At 35.1% G+C, this 14247-nt stretch overlaps 1 protein-coding gene and 1 long non-coding RNA gene across 2 annotated transcripts; both read right to left on the bottom strand.

Annotated features, from left to right (window-relative positions):
- On the bottom strand, positions 1–4795 carry LOC132633326 (cytochrome P450 734A1-like). The gene is made up of 5 exons (XM_060349650.1): positions 4327–4795; positions 3588–3811; positions 2867–3111; positions 1931–2318; positions 1–578 (listed from the first exon to the last, which is right to left on the bottom strand). The coding sequence occupies exons 1-5, from the start codon at positions 4598–4600 to the stop codon at positions 153–155; spliced, it is 1557 nt and encodes a 518-aa protein (XP_060205633.1). The 5' UTR covers positions 4601–4795; the 3' UTR covers positions 1–152.
- A 6633-nt stretch (positions 4796–11428) lies between these two features.
- Positions 11429–13902, bottom strand: LOC132634349 (uncharacterized). The gene is made up of 3 exons (XR_009580121.1): positions 13718–13902; positions 12600–12647; positions 11429–11708 (listed from the first exon to the last, which is right to left on the bottom strand). It is a non-coding gene; the product is annotated as an uncharacterized LOC132634349 (long non-coding RNA).
- Positions 13903–14247: the final 345 nt, after the last annotated feature.

Below are 14247 nucleotides of genomic sequence, written 5' to 3'. Positions count from 1 at the left end.
AGAAAAATGCTCTGAAATTGCAACTAATTTACTAGAGTTGGAAAAGGAAGAGAAGGGATTGGATTGTACACACAGAACATTTAATTTGATCTGGAAAATTTTGCTTTGTACAAGCATGCACATATACTAGATTATGTATACAAGGATGTCAACTACAACTTTTGGAAGATAATTGGAGCACCATGTTGTGGACATAAGAGCATCAAAATAGTAGGAGCATGTTGGTAACTTGGAGAAAGATCGAAGGAAAACCGCTGCAAGATCATAGCTATTGCTAATTTAGCTTGCAACACTGCTAAATTTTGGCCGACGCATCGTCGGGCACCAAGGCCAAATGGCATGAATGCCATGGGGTGTTTTGCTGCTTGTGCCACACCTCGACTAAATCTTGCGGGATTAAATTCGTTAGCGTCTTGTCCCCATAGTACTGGATCGTGATGAATTGCTATAATTGGTATTAGGAGCTCTGTCCCTTGGGGTAATGAGAAATCCCCTAGTTGTGTGTCAATTTTGGCACGTCTAATTGCTGCCACTGCAGGTGGATATAGCCGGACGGATTCGTTAATTATCATTCCGAGCTGCCAAAATCAAAAGTTTGACTACGTTAATTATGAGTGAACATCTTAATAAACTGAAACTAACACATACCAAAATATATGCACACGCTACACTTTTAAACAACGTCAATCTTCTTTTTTTTTTTAAAACAAATTACACATGCAATCACTTAAATACATGTAAGTAAAGCGTTACAAAACTAGAGTTAATTTCACTTAGAGTTTAAGTTATAAAAATATCGTTATTGCAAATAATTTTTACACAGTCAAGTTCTATAGTTACATGTTTCAGATAACCTACTTTATTTTTAAGATTATAAATCTCACATTTTAAGACAGCTAATTACATGTAAATATCCTTTGAATGACATGATAATATAATTTTTTTAAACTGACGGTTTATATATATATATATATATATATATAACTTTAACTTATATGTACTACAGTAATATTATAGGTAACTTACTGAGATTAATGGAGTTATTAACCTTATAAACCAAATTGAGCACTAAGAGCCTGTTTGGATGGGCTTAAAAAAAGCAAAAAATAAGTTGGGGTAGACCAACTTATTTTTTTTGACTTATAAGTTATTTTCAGCTTATAAGCTATTTTAAATAAGCTAAACCAGACGGGCACAATTATTTTTGGGGCTTATTCTAAGCACAAAATGGCTTTAAACTGGCCAGCCAAACATTCAAAAAAGCTGAAAACAGCTTATAAACAACTTATAAGCCAATCCAAACGGGCTCTAACACTACTAGAAAAAAAGTTTTTTTCACTGTCATTCAGTGGGAAATTTGTGTTATAAAACATAATTTTCTCACCTGATTCCCACGGAACAAAACTTCATAAATTTTTCGTGCGAAAACTCTACTATTTATGTTTTCCACCAACATTCAATGGGAAATAGCCATTGAAAATTTTTCTGTGGAAAATCGGCGGGAAAATAGAAATTTTTGGGTAGTGTGAGTTTAACTTTATATAGTACTATATGTTGGCAATTTAAACTTTTGTACATTATCAGGTCATTTAATTTAAGACTTATCAAAAATAATATATCTTGTCACAAGCATAGTCTAGTAACTTGAAATATATATAGTTGAGTGAAAAATGAAGGTTAAAATTTCTTTACTTTAAAACATATTTAAACTAAAAGGCTTGATGATCTGGTCTCTTAGTAAGACACATAATTATAAAGCTTCTCCAAAAGAAAATGAAGCATTATCTAATAGACGCAGTATCATGCGAAGATTATCTTGATTTTCCAAGAACAAAGTGTTGGTCTGTTGGCTTTTACCACATGCAAGTGTTGGGTTGTTTTAGAGAAAAGCATGATTATGGTAATATAATTAACAAAAGCTTATGCTTACCGTCTTAAGCTTAGCAAGATCGTCTTTAGAGGGGATATCACGTGCTCCACAGACACGCAAAACCTCCTCACGTGCTAGTTCCTGCCACTGAGGATGCACGGCCAATAGGATTGTCGTCCACGTCAACAAATTCGACGTCGTATGTTTGCCGGCAAAGAAGATGGTCTTGCATTCCTCGACAATGTCATTAACTGTGATGTTTGAACTATTTCTATATTCATGACTTGTTGTAGCTTTGATCATTACTTCCAATAAATCATTTGGACATTCGTCTGACAACAACTGATGAGTCGATATTTTTCTTCTTTCTTCAATCAGTTTCATCAAAGATTTTCGTACCTCTTTATCCAATCTCCAAGAAATTCTATTCTTTTTAGTGGGCAAGAACCTGTCCAACACAAAGATAAAACAAAACCCTTTTTTCACTTTATAATTGTTTCAAGATTCTGCACAAACCACTAACTACCAAATCATAACGCGTTACTCTGATTCATTATGGTTACACTCCTATTATATATAGCAATCCAACCTATCAGACTCGTCTGTCGATATTTTTGGGTTGATATAGCGGAATGTTATACATAATATGAAAAATCTGGGTTAAAGTGAAATGTTATTGTGGAAGATAATTGTTATAGGGAGGTCTTATTGTGCGTATTATACTCCCTCTGTCACAATTTATGTGACACATTTTCGGATTTCAAGAATCAAACAAGTTTTTTTTTTACATTGATTTCTATGTGCCTTTTGAATATTTTGAGTTGTTATTATACAGTTCTGATGTCGTTTCCAAATATATGAATTTTACTTTAAAAACTTAAAGATACTATGTCTAAATTCACGATTAAAATTAAAAATAACATATTTTCGAAATTCAAAATATGACACATAAATAGAGACAGAGGGAGTAATCATTAATTGTGAGGGAGTATATACCTGTATCCAGGGATGAAAACTTTTTGATATGCTTCAGTGGCGTAAACCATTTGTTGTGCTTGTAATTCGAAGATGGCTCTTCCATCTTCGTAGCTGTTTCCAAACACAATACGCGTAATGACATCTTCTGCCAATGTGGAGAACATTTCTGATACTTCGATTTCCACTTTTCCACTGGTGTTTGACATTTTTGACCATTTGTCCAACATCTCCGTCATACGCTTCCCCATCATGGGAATCATTAACTATACGTAGTAAAACGAAAGATAAATAGGAGTTAGAACTTCTACTAAAAAAGTTTTACACACAATATATATATATATATATATATATATATATATATATATATATATATTTACAATCGTGATGTTTGGCTCCGTCATACGCTTCCCCATCATGGGAATCATTAGCTATACGTAGTAAAACGAAAGATAAATAGGAATTAGAACTTTTACTAAAAAAGTTTTACACACAATAATCTTTTTTTTTATAATCGTGATGTCTGGCCAATTTAAGGTGCACCTCTACTTCCAGAAGAAACAATCTAATGTGTTTGTTTCAGTTGGGATTCAAAATCTCATAATTTTCAACATGCTTCATTAATCACTAGACCGTTTTATTTTTTGGTAAATTTTAAGAATAGAAATTAAAACATGGAAAGAAATGCCAAACTTGTTGTCCTTTTGTGCTAAATATAGGCATCCTCAAGATGCAATCTTACCTTGAGATTTTCTATGTAAAATGTGGGTGTAATAATCTTCCGATGGTGAGCCCATTTTTCTCCTTTGAGACTAAGCAAACCATCACCTTCGAGCTTCTTCACAAGCGCTGGTGATTCATTTTTCTCAAAGTTGTCTGATTTCAGGACGAATATATCCCTAATGAGAGCTGGATCAGATATGGTGACACGAGCCGTTGGTCCAAACCATATAACAAATGTTGAACCTATATGTTTAATACCACCAAAATTAGTTAACAGAATTAAACTAGAAAGATGACAAGTACATGTACGTCCATCCCATTTTAAGCTAGAAAAAAACATAAACGTTATTTGGCCTAGATATTCCACATGAACTCAGCCAATTCGAATATACCTGCAAAGCTGGTTAGAACATTGTAATAGCTAGATTCCAAATATGGCCGATAGAGTAAAAGAAACGGAAAGAAGAGCTGAGAATAAGGACGCGTTAAAATTTTGGATCAAAATTACTGTTAATTATGAAATTCAAACTGATTATTTTCTTCTTTGCGTCATGCAAGTTTAATCATGATAATACAAATTGAGTTTAAGTACTAATATATATTGTGGGGTAACATATTACATAGTATTATATATTTAAAGATTTCAAATCCCACATTTTAAGGAAGCTTATTTTAAAATATCCTTTGAGTGACTGAATGATTGATGATGTAAAAATTGGTAATAGGTTAATTAAAAGGGAATAAAATTGAAAAAGTACCATAGATTTTCTTCCAATGATGGTAAAAGGGAAGAACTCTAGGAAGAATGTCATGGGAGATAAAAGACGAAGGCCAAGATGAAGTAGTGAAACTTGCAATCTCTTTGAGGTTACCGAACAAAAAATGGTATTTGGGACCTGTGATTCCTTGATTCTTGAAGTGTTTTTGAATTCTTTTTGGTGTCCACCAGAGATGAATGAACGCCTTTTGTGCAAACAATAGTAACACATAGGAAAATGTAAGAAGGCACAACCAGTGAAAGGCGGTTTCCATATGCACCGCTGCTTTATAACAGCTAACAATTTCCTCCTTTTGCTGAATACAGTTTTTCCAATATTTGACAGAGAGAGAGAGAGAGAGAGGTGGGGTTCTTTGCCTCTCTTGCTTATAGCACTACAATGTGAAATATTGGGAAGGTTGTCCGGTTTTAAAGCTCATTCCAAATTACTCTTACTCGTCAAAAAGAGTGTCCGCTTTTTTTTTTTTTGGGTCAGAAAAAGTGTTCACTTATCAAATCAAGAAAGAGTTTTCGTTATTTTTTTGGTAAAAAAAAGTGTCCACTTATCAAATCAAGAAAGAGTTAATCTTATTTTTCAAACTTGCCCCTATTAAGTGCTATGTGATCAAATCCCAATACATATTTAACTAGGGCTAGTTTAGTCAAATTACTTTTTTTTTTTAGAGTTAGGATTTTTTAAAGAAGTATGCAAATGACTAAGAAAACACTCTTTTTAATCCGGAGGGGCCCAAGACTTTTGTAACCCAAAAATAAATTTTTGGAATCCAAATAACCCATTAAAAAAAAAACCTAAATAGCCTTTACACACACATTATGTGCGTAAAAGGTACAAAGTGTAGTTTTACACTTAAGTCCTTTTACGTACAGAATCTGTAGGTAAAAGAGGTCAAATAAATCGGGCCCTTCTTCTTCCCAATTGGTCCCCCAATTCAAAAAAAAAAATCAGCAATTAAAGGTCCCTTTCCGAGGTCCCACGCGATCAAAAACATCGTTTTCTTGTTGATTTCCAACCCAAAAGTCAATATTTTTGATATATTGAAGTCTAGGAACAAGTTTCTTCTCAATAAAATGACGTATAATTCAATTCAAAAACTCAAAATCAAAGCTTCAATCTAGGTATTTTACTACGATTTTTCTATTACATTATTAACCTAAGCATTATTATTGTGCGAATATGGACAAAAAAAAACTTTTACGCACTTTTTTGTGCGCAAAATGGCTGTTTTCAGCCCGTTTTTTAATTTTTTTTAATTTTTTATTTATTTGTTGTTAATTTGTTAATTGTTTATTTAGTATTTGGTAATTGTTAGATTAGTTATTTCAATTGTTAGACTAGGTAATTATTTATTTAGTTTTTGTTAAGCCAATTGTTTATTTGTTAATTATTTGATTAGTTAGTTGATTTTTTATTTATTAAATATATGCTAATTATTTTTTTTATTTTTTTATTTGTTGTTAATTGTTTATTTAATATTTGGTAATTGTTAGATTAGTTATTTCAATTGTTAGACTAGCTAATTATTTATTTAGTTTTTGTTAAGCCAATTGTTTATTTGTTAATTATTTGATTAGTTGGTTAATTATTTATTTATTAATTATATGCTAATTGTTTGCTAGCTAATTGTTAATTTTTTGATTTGTTAATTATTAATCTTTATATCTTTAATTGTTAATTTATTTATTTGCTAATTAGAAATTGAAAAAATCCTTAGTTTAGGATTCAATCCTTTATATAATTTCTCGGTAAAAGATTACATAAATAATACTACATATTAGAGATTAATAAAAAAAATAATGATTAATTTAAAATGCGTAAAAAATATACCACTTTAATCCTTACTTCATGTATTACTGATTAATTTAAAATGCCTAAAATAGATAGGACACCACCATGGAGCCGGGGCCCTTCGACAACAGAGAGGTACTTTATCTATAGCATGAGCATAGGTCCCAGTATGTATGGGATGCACCGGTATCGTCTAGTAGAGTGGTCCGTACCCGTTCGGGGGAGTCAGCATGGGATATTCTAGAGGTTATTCCCCCACATCCTCGTGTCATAGATATACTACGTCGGGGCAGTATCTACCGGTGCATCGAGGTTGGTCGGCTTGTGCGCGATAGGGCTCTAGGGACAGCCATGATAAAGCGCTGGCGACCAGAGACCTATACATTTCTTCTCCGCACTGGCAAGGCTACTATCACCCTCCATGATGTCGAGGTGATTTATGGTCTACAGATTCATGGACAGGAATTGTATAAAGTAGAGCCTCCGGAGATGCTGCCGTATCGCCGGGAGTTGACTAGGCTCACTGGTTTCGAGCCTCTGCAGAGGGATATGCGTGGACGGAGTCGGTTGTTGCGGTCCTCCCTCCATGCTCACTTGCGCCTCGTAGATCTGCAGGATCCGATTGACGAGGCGACACCTCAGGCTGATGTTGACCGACGTGCTCGCTTATATCTTCTCATCATATTCGAGGGCATCATGTTTCTGAACATGTCGGGTGCGGATATGAGCTTGAGGTATCTGCTCTTTATTGAGGATCTAGACCAGCTGGGATGTTACAGTTGGGGCGCCGTTGTCCTGGCTTACATGTACAGAGGATTTGATCGAGCCTCTATGGGCGAGAGATTTGAGGTCGCTGCATTTAGCCCTCTTCTTCAGGTAATATATTTAAGTGTGTATAGATAAAACACTAAATATATTTTTTCGAAACGACGACTGATAAATAATTTTTTTGATGACTATGATTGATATGGGTGTGGACTAGGTTGAGACCTTTTTAGCCCATAGCTACTCACCCTCCCGATAACTATGTTGCTGAGGATATGTCATACGCGCGGAGATGGTCATGAGGCCGTACCAGAGGTGTGGAGACGCACCATGTCATTCTCCCGTTTAGGGATCAATTAGACCGCATGACGGCGCCCGAGGTAAGTTCTTTTAATTTAACATTAGTTTGTTATTTTTGTTAGTCTTTGATTGTTAACTACTTGAATTCCTTTTATAAGCTTTCATATGGACGCCGTATGATCAGATTTTAGGTCAGCTACCAGCGTTTGGTAGGGCTGGTGAGCACATGTGGATGGCACGGTGTCCATTGATCCATATGGACATCGTTGAGCATCACGCACCCGACAGCGTATTACGACATTTTGGGCATGTACAGAACATATCCGAAACTACACGTTGGGAGCACACCCACTATACCAGGGACGACCGTTCGATCGACAGTGCGGCATGGCGGGCGCGAATGCACCAGGAAGTCGATGCATGGAACGCGAGGATGACTACTCTAGCGGCGGTCGGACATGACACTTCGGTCCATGAGTACATGACGTGGTACATGCGTATCACTCGCTCCTTGATTGCCAACCCCTCTACTCCGTTCCTGATGGCCGAGGATATACGTCACTCTCAGGAGCGTATGAGGCGCTGGTAAGTTTTATTAGTCTTAAACTTAATCCATCGTCTTATTATGTATTACTTTACGAATTTATTTAATTCTTAAAATTTGCAAATATATGCAGCTACGGATGACTCTGATGATACGATATGTGAGCATTCCCCTTACGGAGTCCACCGACCCCAGGATAGCGGCATATGCAGCACATATAGTTCAGCTTACCGACACTGGTATGACACGGGCACAGGAATGGCATAGTGTCGATGAGGATGTTCCAAAGCCTGCACCAGAGCCTGCACCAGAGGGTGTTCCATAGGGTGTTCCTGAGAATGGTAGGGCTCATAGAGGTGGTCGGGCTGATAAAGGTGATCGGGCTGGCAGAAGTGGTCGGGCTGGTAGAGATCTAGTAGATGATCCTGACGATATCGCCCGTCAGGCTCCGTCGGCTACAGATATCCCGTCGACTTCTTCTTCCAGGCCGTCGACTTCACAGAGACCTGGATATACGCTAGAGATGTTCCCACATTATGATCCTTGGTCATCATTTCCACAGGTGCTAGTTAGTGATCTACATATGGGAGACGGAGATGAGGACATAAACTTTGATATTATTTTCGATGACTACTTTCTTCGTCCTACAGCCGGGCCTACGGCACCATTTGCATCTCCGGCTCCGCGGGCCACTTAGGAGCGCTCTCACATGCCATCTCAGGAGCCCATCGACACACAGGTTTATTTTTTACAATAAAATAATGTATTAATTAATTATTTTATTAATTTAAACTAAATTATTTACATGTATTATAGGTTTATTCTTCTGCGCCTGTGGACCCGTCTCCTCTTGTTCAGATTGACCCGTCTCCACCTCCAGCTACAGCTCCGGGTAGCGCTCAGGAGACCGTTGAGGAGCCAGCTAAGGAGCCCTTTTACCAGCCTTCTCAGGAGGCCGTCGACACACGGTTTTTTTTTTTTTACAAAAAAATAATTTATTAAATAATTGTTTATATGTTATTTCATGTTTAGTTTATGAAACATTAAATTGTTTATATGTTATTTCAGGTTAATTATTCTGCTCCTGTGGTCCAGTCTCCTTCGATTGAGTCATCTCCTGATGCATATACTGAGGCTACTCAGGTGGAGACCGTCGCCGTCTCTCCCCCAGGAAGCATATTTTCACCCAGGGCCTGAAGAAGGGAAGAAAGGATGATCATGCCATAAATCATCCTGTCATTAAGAGGAGGAGAGAGGATCCTGCTGATAGTGAGGGTGGTGGGGTTAGGAGGATCCTTAGGCCTTTGGAGATTGTATATTTGTAAATAAAATCTACATTTTATGTTAATATTATATATATTTTTGGGTATTATTTTTTTAATGATAATTAGTTATTTTAGTATTTATTGTCGATTAATAATAACTCGTGCGACGTCCTATATTAATTAGAACCCTATAATGACGATCTAAATGTATATGTATAATGAGTTTTCAAACTTACTTCGGAGCACTTTAAAACCTCTAAAATGGCGATCTAAATTTATATGTATACTTGATGTAATAAGTCGATATTATTGTACACGAAAAAAAATATTAAGTTCTATATAAAATATTTATATTCCGGTGTTTTGAAACGTGACTAATTTTCGGTTAAAGTATGGAAAAAAGCTTAATTTTGAGTTTGATTTCCAAAGAATAAGGGTTGGGGCTTGGGGGGAAAGGCATTTCACGCACAGAATCTGTGCGTGAAAGGACCAAAGTGTAAAACTACACTTTGGTGCTTTTAACACACATAATGTGTGCGTAAAGGCTATTTAGTTTTTTTTTTTAATGAGTTATTTTGGTTCCAAAAATTAATTTTTGGGTTAGAAAAGTCTTGGGCTCAATCCGGAGGGAGTGTTAATAAGAATTTAAGTTATATATGTGGTCACCTAAAGTATATGTATAGGTAAATTTTAAAATATATGATTTCTACTTAAAATGTGGGATTTGTACTTTTAATAATAAAATACAATATCTGTCTATATATTTGGTAAACTTTTAACATAAATATACTATTTGAACAAAATTAATTGGATTCCACCTAATTTCCTAAAACGTGAATCAGTATCCTTCTTCCAATTCGCATGCGAGGAGCCGGGTGCGTTTAGAGCCTACGTGGCATTTTGATATGAAATTATCCAACAAACCAAGGAAGGATAAAACGTAATTAAATTTTTGCATGAATACCAGAAGGATGACAACATTAATTCATGAAGATATAATTTGTTCAATCCGCTCGTTTGTTAACTCAGTTAATCTTGATTCATCCAAGTTCAACTAGTTTAAAAAGAAAGTGTGCTGATTTGAAGTGTATGTAGCTCATTGACACTGCATGAGAAATATTATTAAAATATTAAAATAATATTTGTCTTTGATATGTTATATATAGCTATATACAAATAAAGAATAAATTTTTATTATTAATTTTATTTTTTAGTTAAACGAACTATAAAAAAACAAACGAAGAATTAAAACGTGATAAGAGTTAGGTAGGTTAATTAGATTATGACCAATTATTTAGCTTATCTTAATCCAATTTATTTCAACCCAACTAACTTTTGAGCATGATTAGGTATGACCCATTATGAATTCATTCGATTTGGACTCACTCAACTTCAACTGAAACCATCTATTTGCCACTTGCTATATACATTCAGATTATCAATTGGGCAAAAAATATATATGTACATGATAAGAGGGTATATTTACAGAACACGACAATATTTTTCAGTTTACAAAATATATCAACAGACTTGTTACAAAATATATACGAATTAGATAAATTAAAAAGAAGCAAATAAAACACATTAAATAAGGTAAGGAAATCGTTTTACTTATTTTATCAACTTTTCTCTCTCCATTCAAAATTTAGAGATATAGTTGCCAGATTTTCTCCAACTTTGCTTCCTTATTTCATCCACTTTTCTCTCCCCATTCAAAATTAAGAGACATTGTTACCTAATTTTCTTCAACTTGTACTCAAAAAGTCTATTATAATCGGTAATTTCTATGTACAAAGTTCATACACCAAAAAACATATATGTATAATTTTCATATGCAATATGTATAACTGTATTGATTCTTATAATTTTTATACATGAAATATGTAAAAAAATTGTATGTGTATTTTGATTATTATAAAGTACATATAAATTGTATAAAATCTAATCAAAGTATGTATAAATTTTGAGAAAAATATGTATAATAAACTTGTAATTGATACAAACCAGATTCCGTACAAAGTTCATACACCAAAAAATAAATACATATTAATTTGTGTATGCAATATGTATAAATGTATAAATTTGTTATAATTTCTACGTATGAAATATGTATAAAAGTTATATGTATATTGTGATTATGATAAAGTTGTCACGATCCAACCCCGTAGGCCGTGACTAGTGCCCGAGTTGGACACTCATATCACCTGTTAACTATAATCATCTACAGCTAGCATATCAAGATCTTATTCGTATATAAAGGCAAGACGTTATTTTAAAGTTGTCACATATATGCAAGTCATAGCCACCTGTCTCCCGAGGAGTCACAATATCCACAACAACAAACATATATATCTACGCAAGCCGACAAGGCTACCACTACACACAACATCCCAAACATATATATATATATATATATATACGCAAGTCGACAAGGCTGCCACTACGAATGGGTACGTCCCAAACACAAGTCATGTCCACACAACGAAGCAGTAACTATATACAGACCCACACAAATGTCCACAGACCTCTAAGAGTAATGACAGTATCATATGACGGGACAGGGCCCCGCCGTACCCTGAACAAACACATACATATACAACAAAAGGATCTATACCACAAGCTAGGCTCCGGAACAAAGGAGCACTCCAAAGTAGCTGAATAGATATCCTAGGCTGGCGGATCTCCGAAACGAGCGTCTGTACCTGCGGGCATGAAACGCAGCCCCCCGAAGAAAGGGGGTCAGTACGAAATATGTACTGAGCATGTAAAGCATGAAATATAGTAATTAGGATCATACTGAGACAAGGAGTGTAGGACCCAGTACAATAACCAGAAAACCATAAGACTTACCTTTGAACATAAATCATAAGTGTCAACATCATATCCATATCATTGTAGAGTTTAATAATCATAGTTAAGCAATCATTCTGTATATAATATATATAACGTGTCCCGGCCCTCTAGTGAGGGACTCGGTGAGTAATGATCATATGCCATCCTGGCCGCCATCCCCATATCATCATGTCATCATATTATCATATACATATATATATATAACGTGTCCCGGCCCTCTAGTGAGGGACTCGGTGAATAATGCAATGAATGTGCGCACGAAAACATGTCCTGGCCCGGGACTCAGTGAAGGATGTAATGGTAAGCACGAGCGGAGTAGTAAGCAACCACATACATACAAATCATCTTTTGAGACTCAATAGCTAAGTAAACTAATCAGCTCTCAAGTATCAGGATAATAAGCATATTAAGTTCTTTCTAAATGTCATTACAAACTATGGCAAGGAACGTTTCAGGATTCATATACACGCATCAACTTAACGAGATATAGCGCGTGAAAGTCAAGTGTACCTCTAATTATGCAATTCTTTAAGAGTAGGAATTTCTATACATCATTTATTAGTTAATCATATAATAGGCTCGAAATAATAACGTGACTATCCTAAAAGTTTTAACATCGAGAATGAAAAAAAATCATGACTCATGCTTGGAATTAGAGAGTAGAATTTCCCCAAGGCTCATATCATATCTTACTTGCTTCTAGGACATGCCAAAAGAAGGAAGGGATAGGCTTTACATACCTGTCGATGACTATCCGTGAATCCTTTTTGCCTCGTCGTTCTTTTCGCCTATTTATATAAAAGTGACGTTGTTGTTAGTAATCATATTTTCTAGTTCGCCACTCTATAATTCATTCTTTTATCTAACATTTTGGCGAAAATTTGGCAACACTTCCCCTATAGGTTCACCTATTCCAAATTTCCAATTGTGCTCCTGTAGACACAGAAATACCAATAACAATATATGGGCATACTTATACTTCCAATTCCTTCAATTCAATAAAAACGACAATAGGGTCGTATCAACACAATTTCCACTTTAACTTTCCAATCTTTTCGCCATATAGTTCGGGACAACAACAACTATAATTCTACTTAAAATTAACTATCATACTTGATCAAAACAGTCCCTACTCACGGCCAAAACAACAACATAACATTACCATTTACAATTCCGTGTGTTCAACATATATCTATCAAGTTTACAAGAATCACAACAACACATTCTTTCTTTCGATTTCATGAAATGCACCAATAATCCACACGTCTAACAACTTCATTTATACAATTATAAGAACTATATTGGCATCACATTAGCTCCTACAACAGCCCACAAACCATTTCAATTTCAACTTGAACCATTAAACTTCATCTTCACTACACGTCCGTAACAACAATCAACATTCAAAATAAATTAATTTATCCTTTTTACTAAAACAGTCCACGGTTTGGACTGTTTTTCTACTTCAACATATACCATTTATTTTACACCTCAACTCACATATTTATAATGCATACAATGCACCACAATGTCCCTAACAACAACAACTAAAGCATCATATAAAACAGTCCATTAACTCTCCTAAACCAGTCCCTACACGGCTTCATTTCCAAACATACAAACTTCCAAAATTTTCATTCCTTTCATACACACTACCACATTCAAACCATTCTCAATACATGTACAAGAAATTTAAACATTACTCCACATAAACCCATCCCACGGCTCACTTAAGAATTCAACAACAACAATCCAATTTCTTCATGCACAATTTTTTTTATACACTCAATTCACATTTATACATATTCACAATACATCCAAACTCATTCTAAATGTAAAAGGAGTAATCAATTCTTACCTTAACAAGTTGATTTGTTAACCTTGCTAACCACTTGAATATCCACAACACTTTGAGACATTAATTACACTTGAAGTTTCAACAAAATCCCTCCACTGCTTGTCTAAGCAATCTGGTCGTGACCCTCTCCCCTCAACTCCTTTCTTTTGGGTTTGTTTAGCTCTTGAAGCAAGTTCATGAAATGAACATTTCATGACTTGTTTAGGTATATGTATGGCTCCCTATATGATTACACGTGCTCCCCCTTCGGTTGAGTCACCATTGCACTTGTTTTGTTATTATTTTCTGATTTTGATTCCCCCCCCCCCCCTTTTTTTTTATATTCGGGTGGGGCCCACACGCCTCTTAGGCCTAATTAGTAAAGTGATTAAATTTTAATCCCACTTAATAATCTAATCATGGTTAATTAATTCCTAATCTCCAATAATATTATTATACCAAATAAAATTTATAGGCAACTTGTGACGTGAAACAAAATCGGAAGTTAAAGCCTCTACCTCGTACCTTAAAATAGTCTTGTCTTTAACTTG

Source organism: Lycium barbarum, chromosome 3 (genome assembly GCF_019175385.1).
Source record: "Lycium barbarum isolate Lr01 chromosome 3, ASM1917538v2, whole genome shotgun sequence".
In the NCBI taxonomy this organism is placed as follows: Eukaryota; Viridiplantae; Streptophyta; class Magnoliopsida; order Solanales; family Solanaceae; genus Lycium; species Lycium barbarum.
The sequence above is the reverse complement of the archived record's forward strand: the minus strand, read 5'-3'. Positions and strand labels throughout refer to the sequence as shown.

Coding starts and splice junctions, on each gene's coding strand:
- LOC132633326 (XM_060349650.1), bottom strand. CDS start 4,600: ATGGAAACCGCCTTTCACTGGTTGTGCCTTCTTACATTTTCCTATGTG. Junction 3,112..3,587: donor TTTACATAGAAAATCTCAAG/GTAAGATTGCAT, acceptor TACTACGTATAG/TTAATGATTCCCATGATGGG. Junction 2,319..2,866: donor GTTTTCATCCCTGGATACAG/GTATATACTCCC, acceptor TGTGTTGGACAG/GTTCTTGCCCACTAAAAAGA.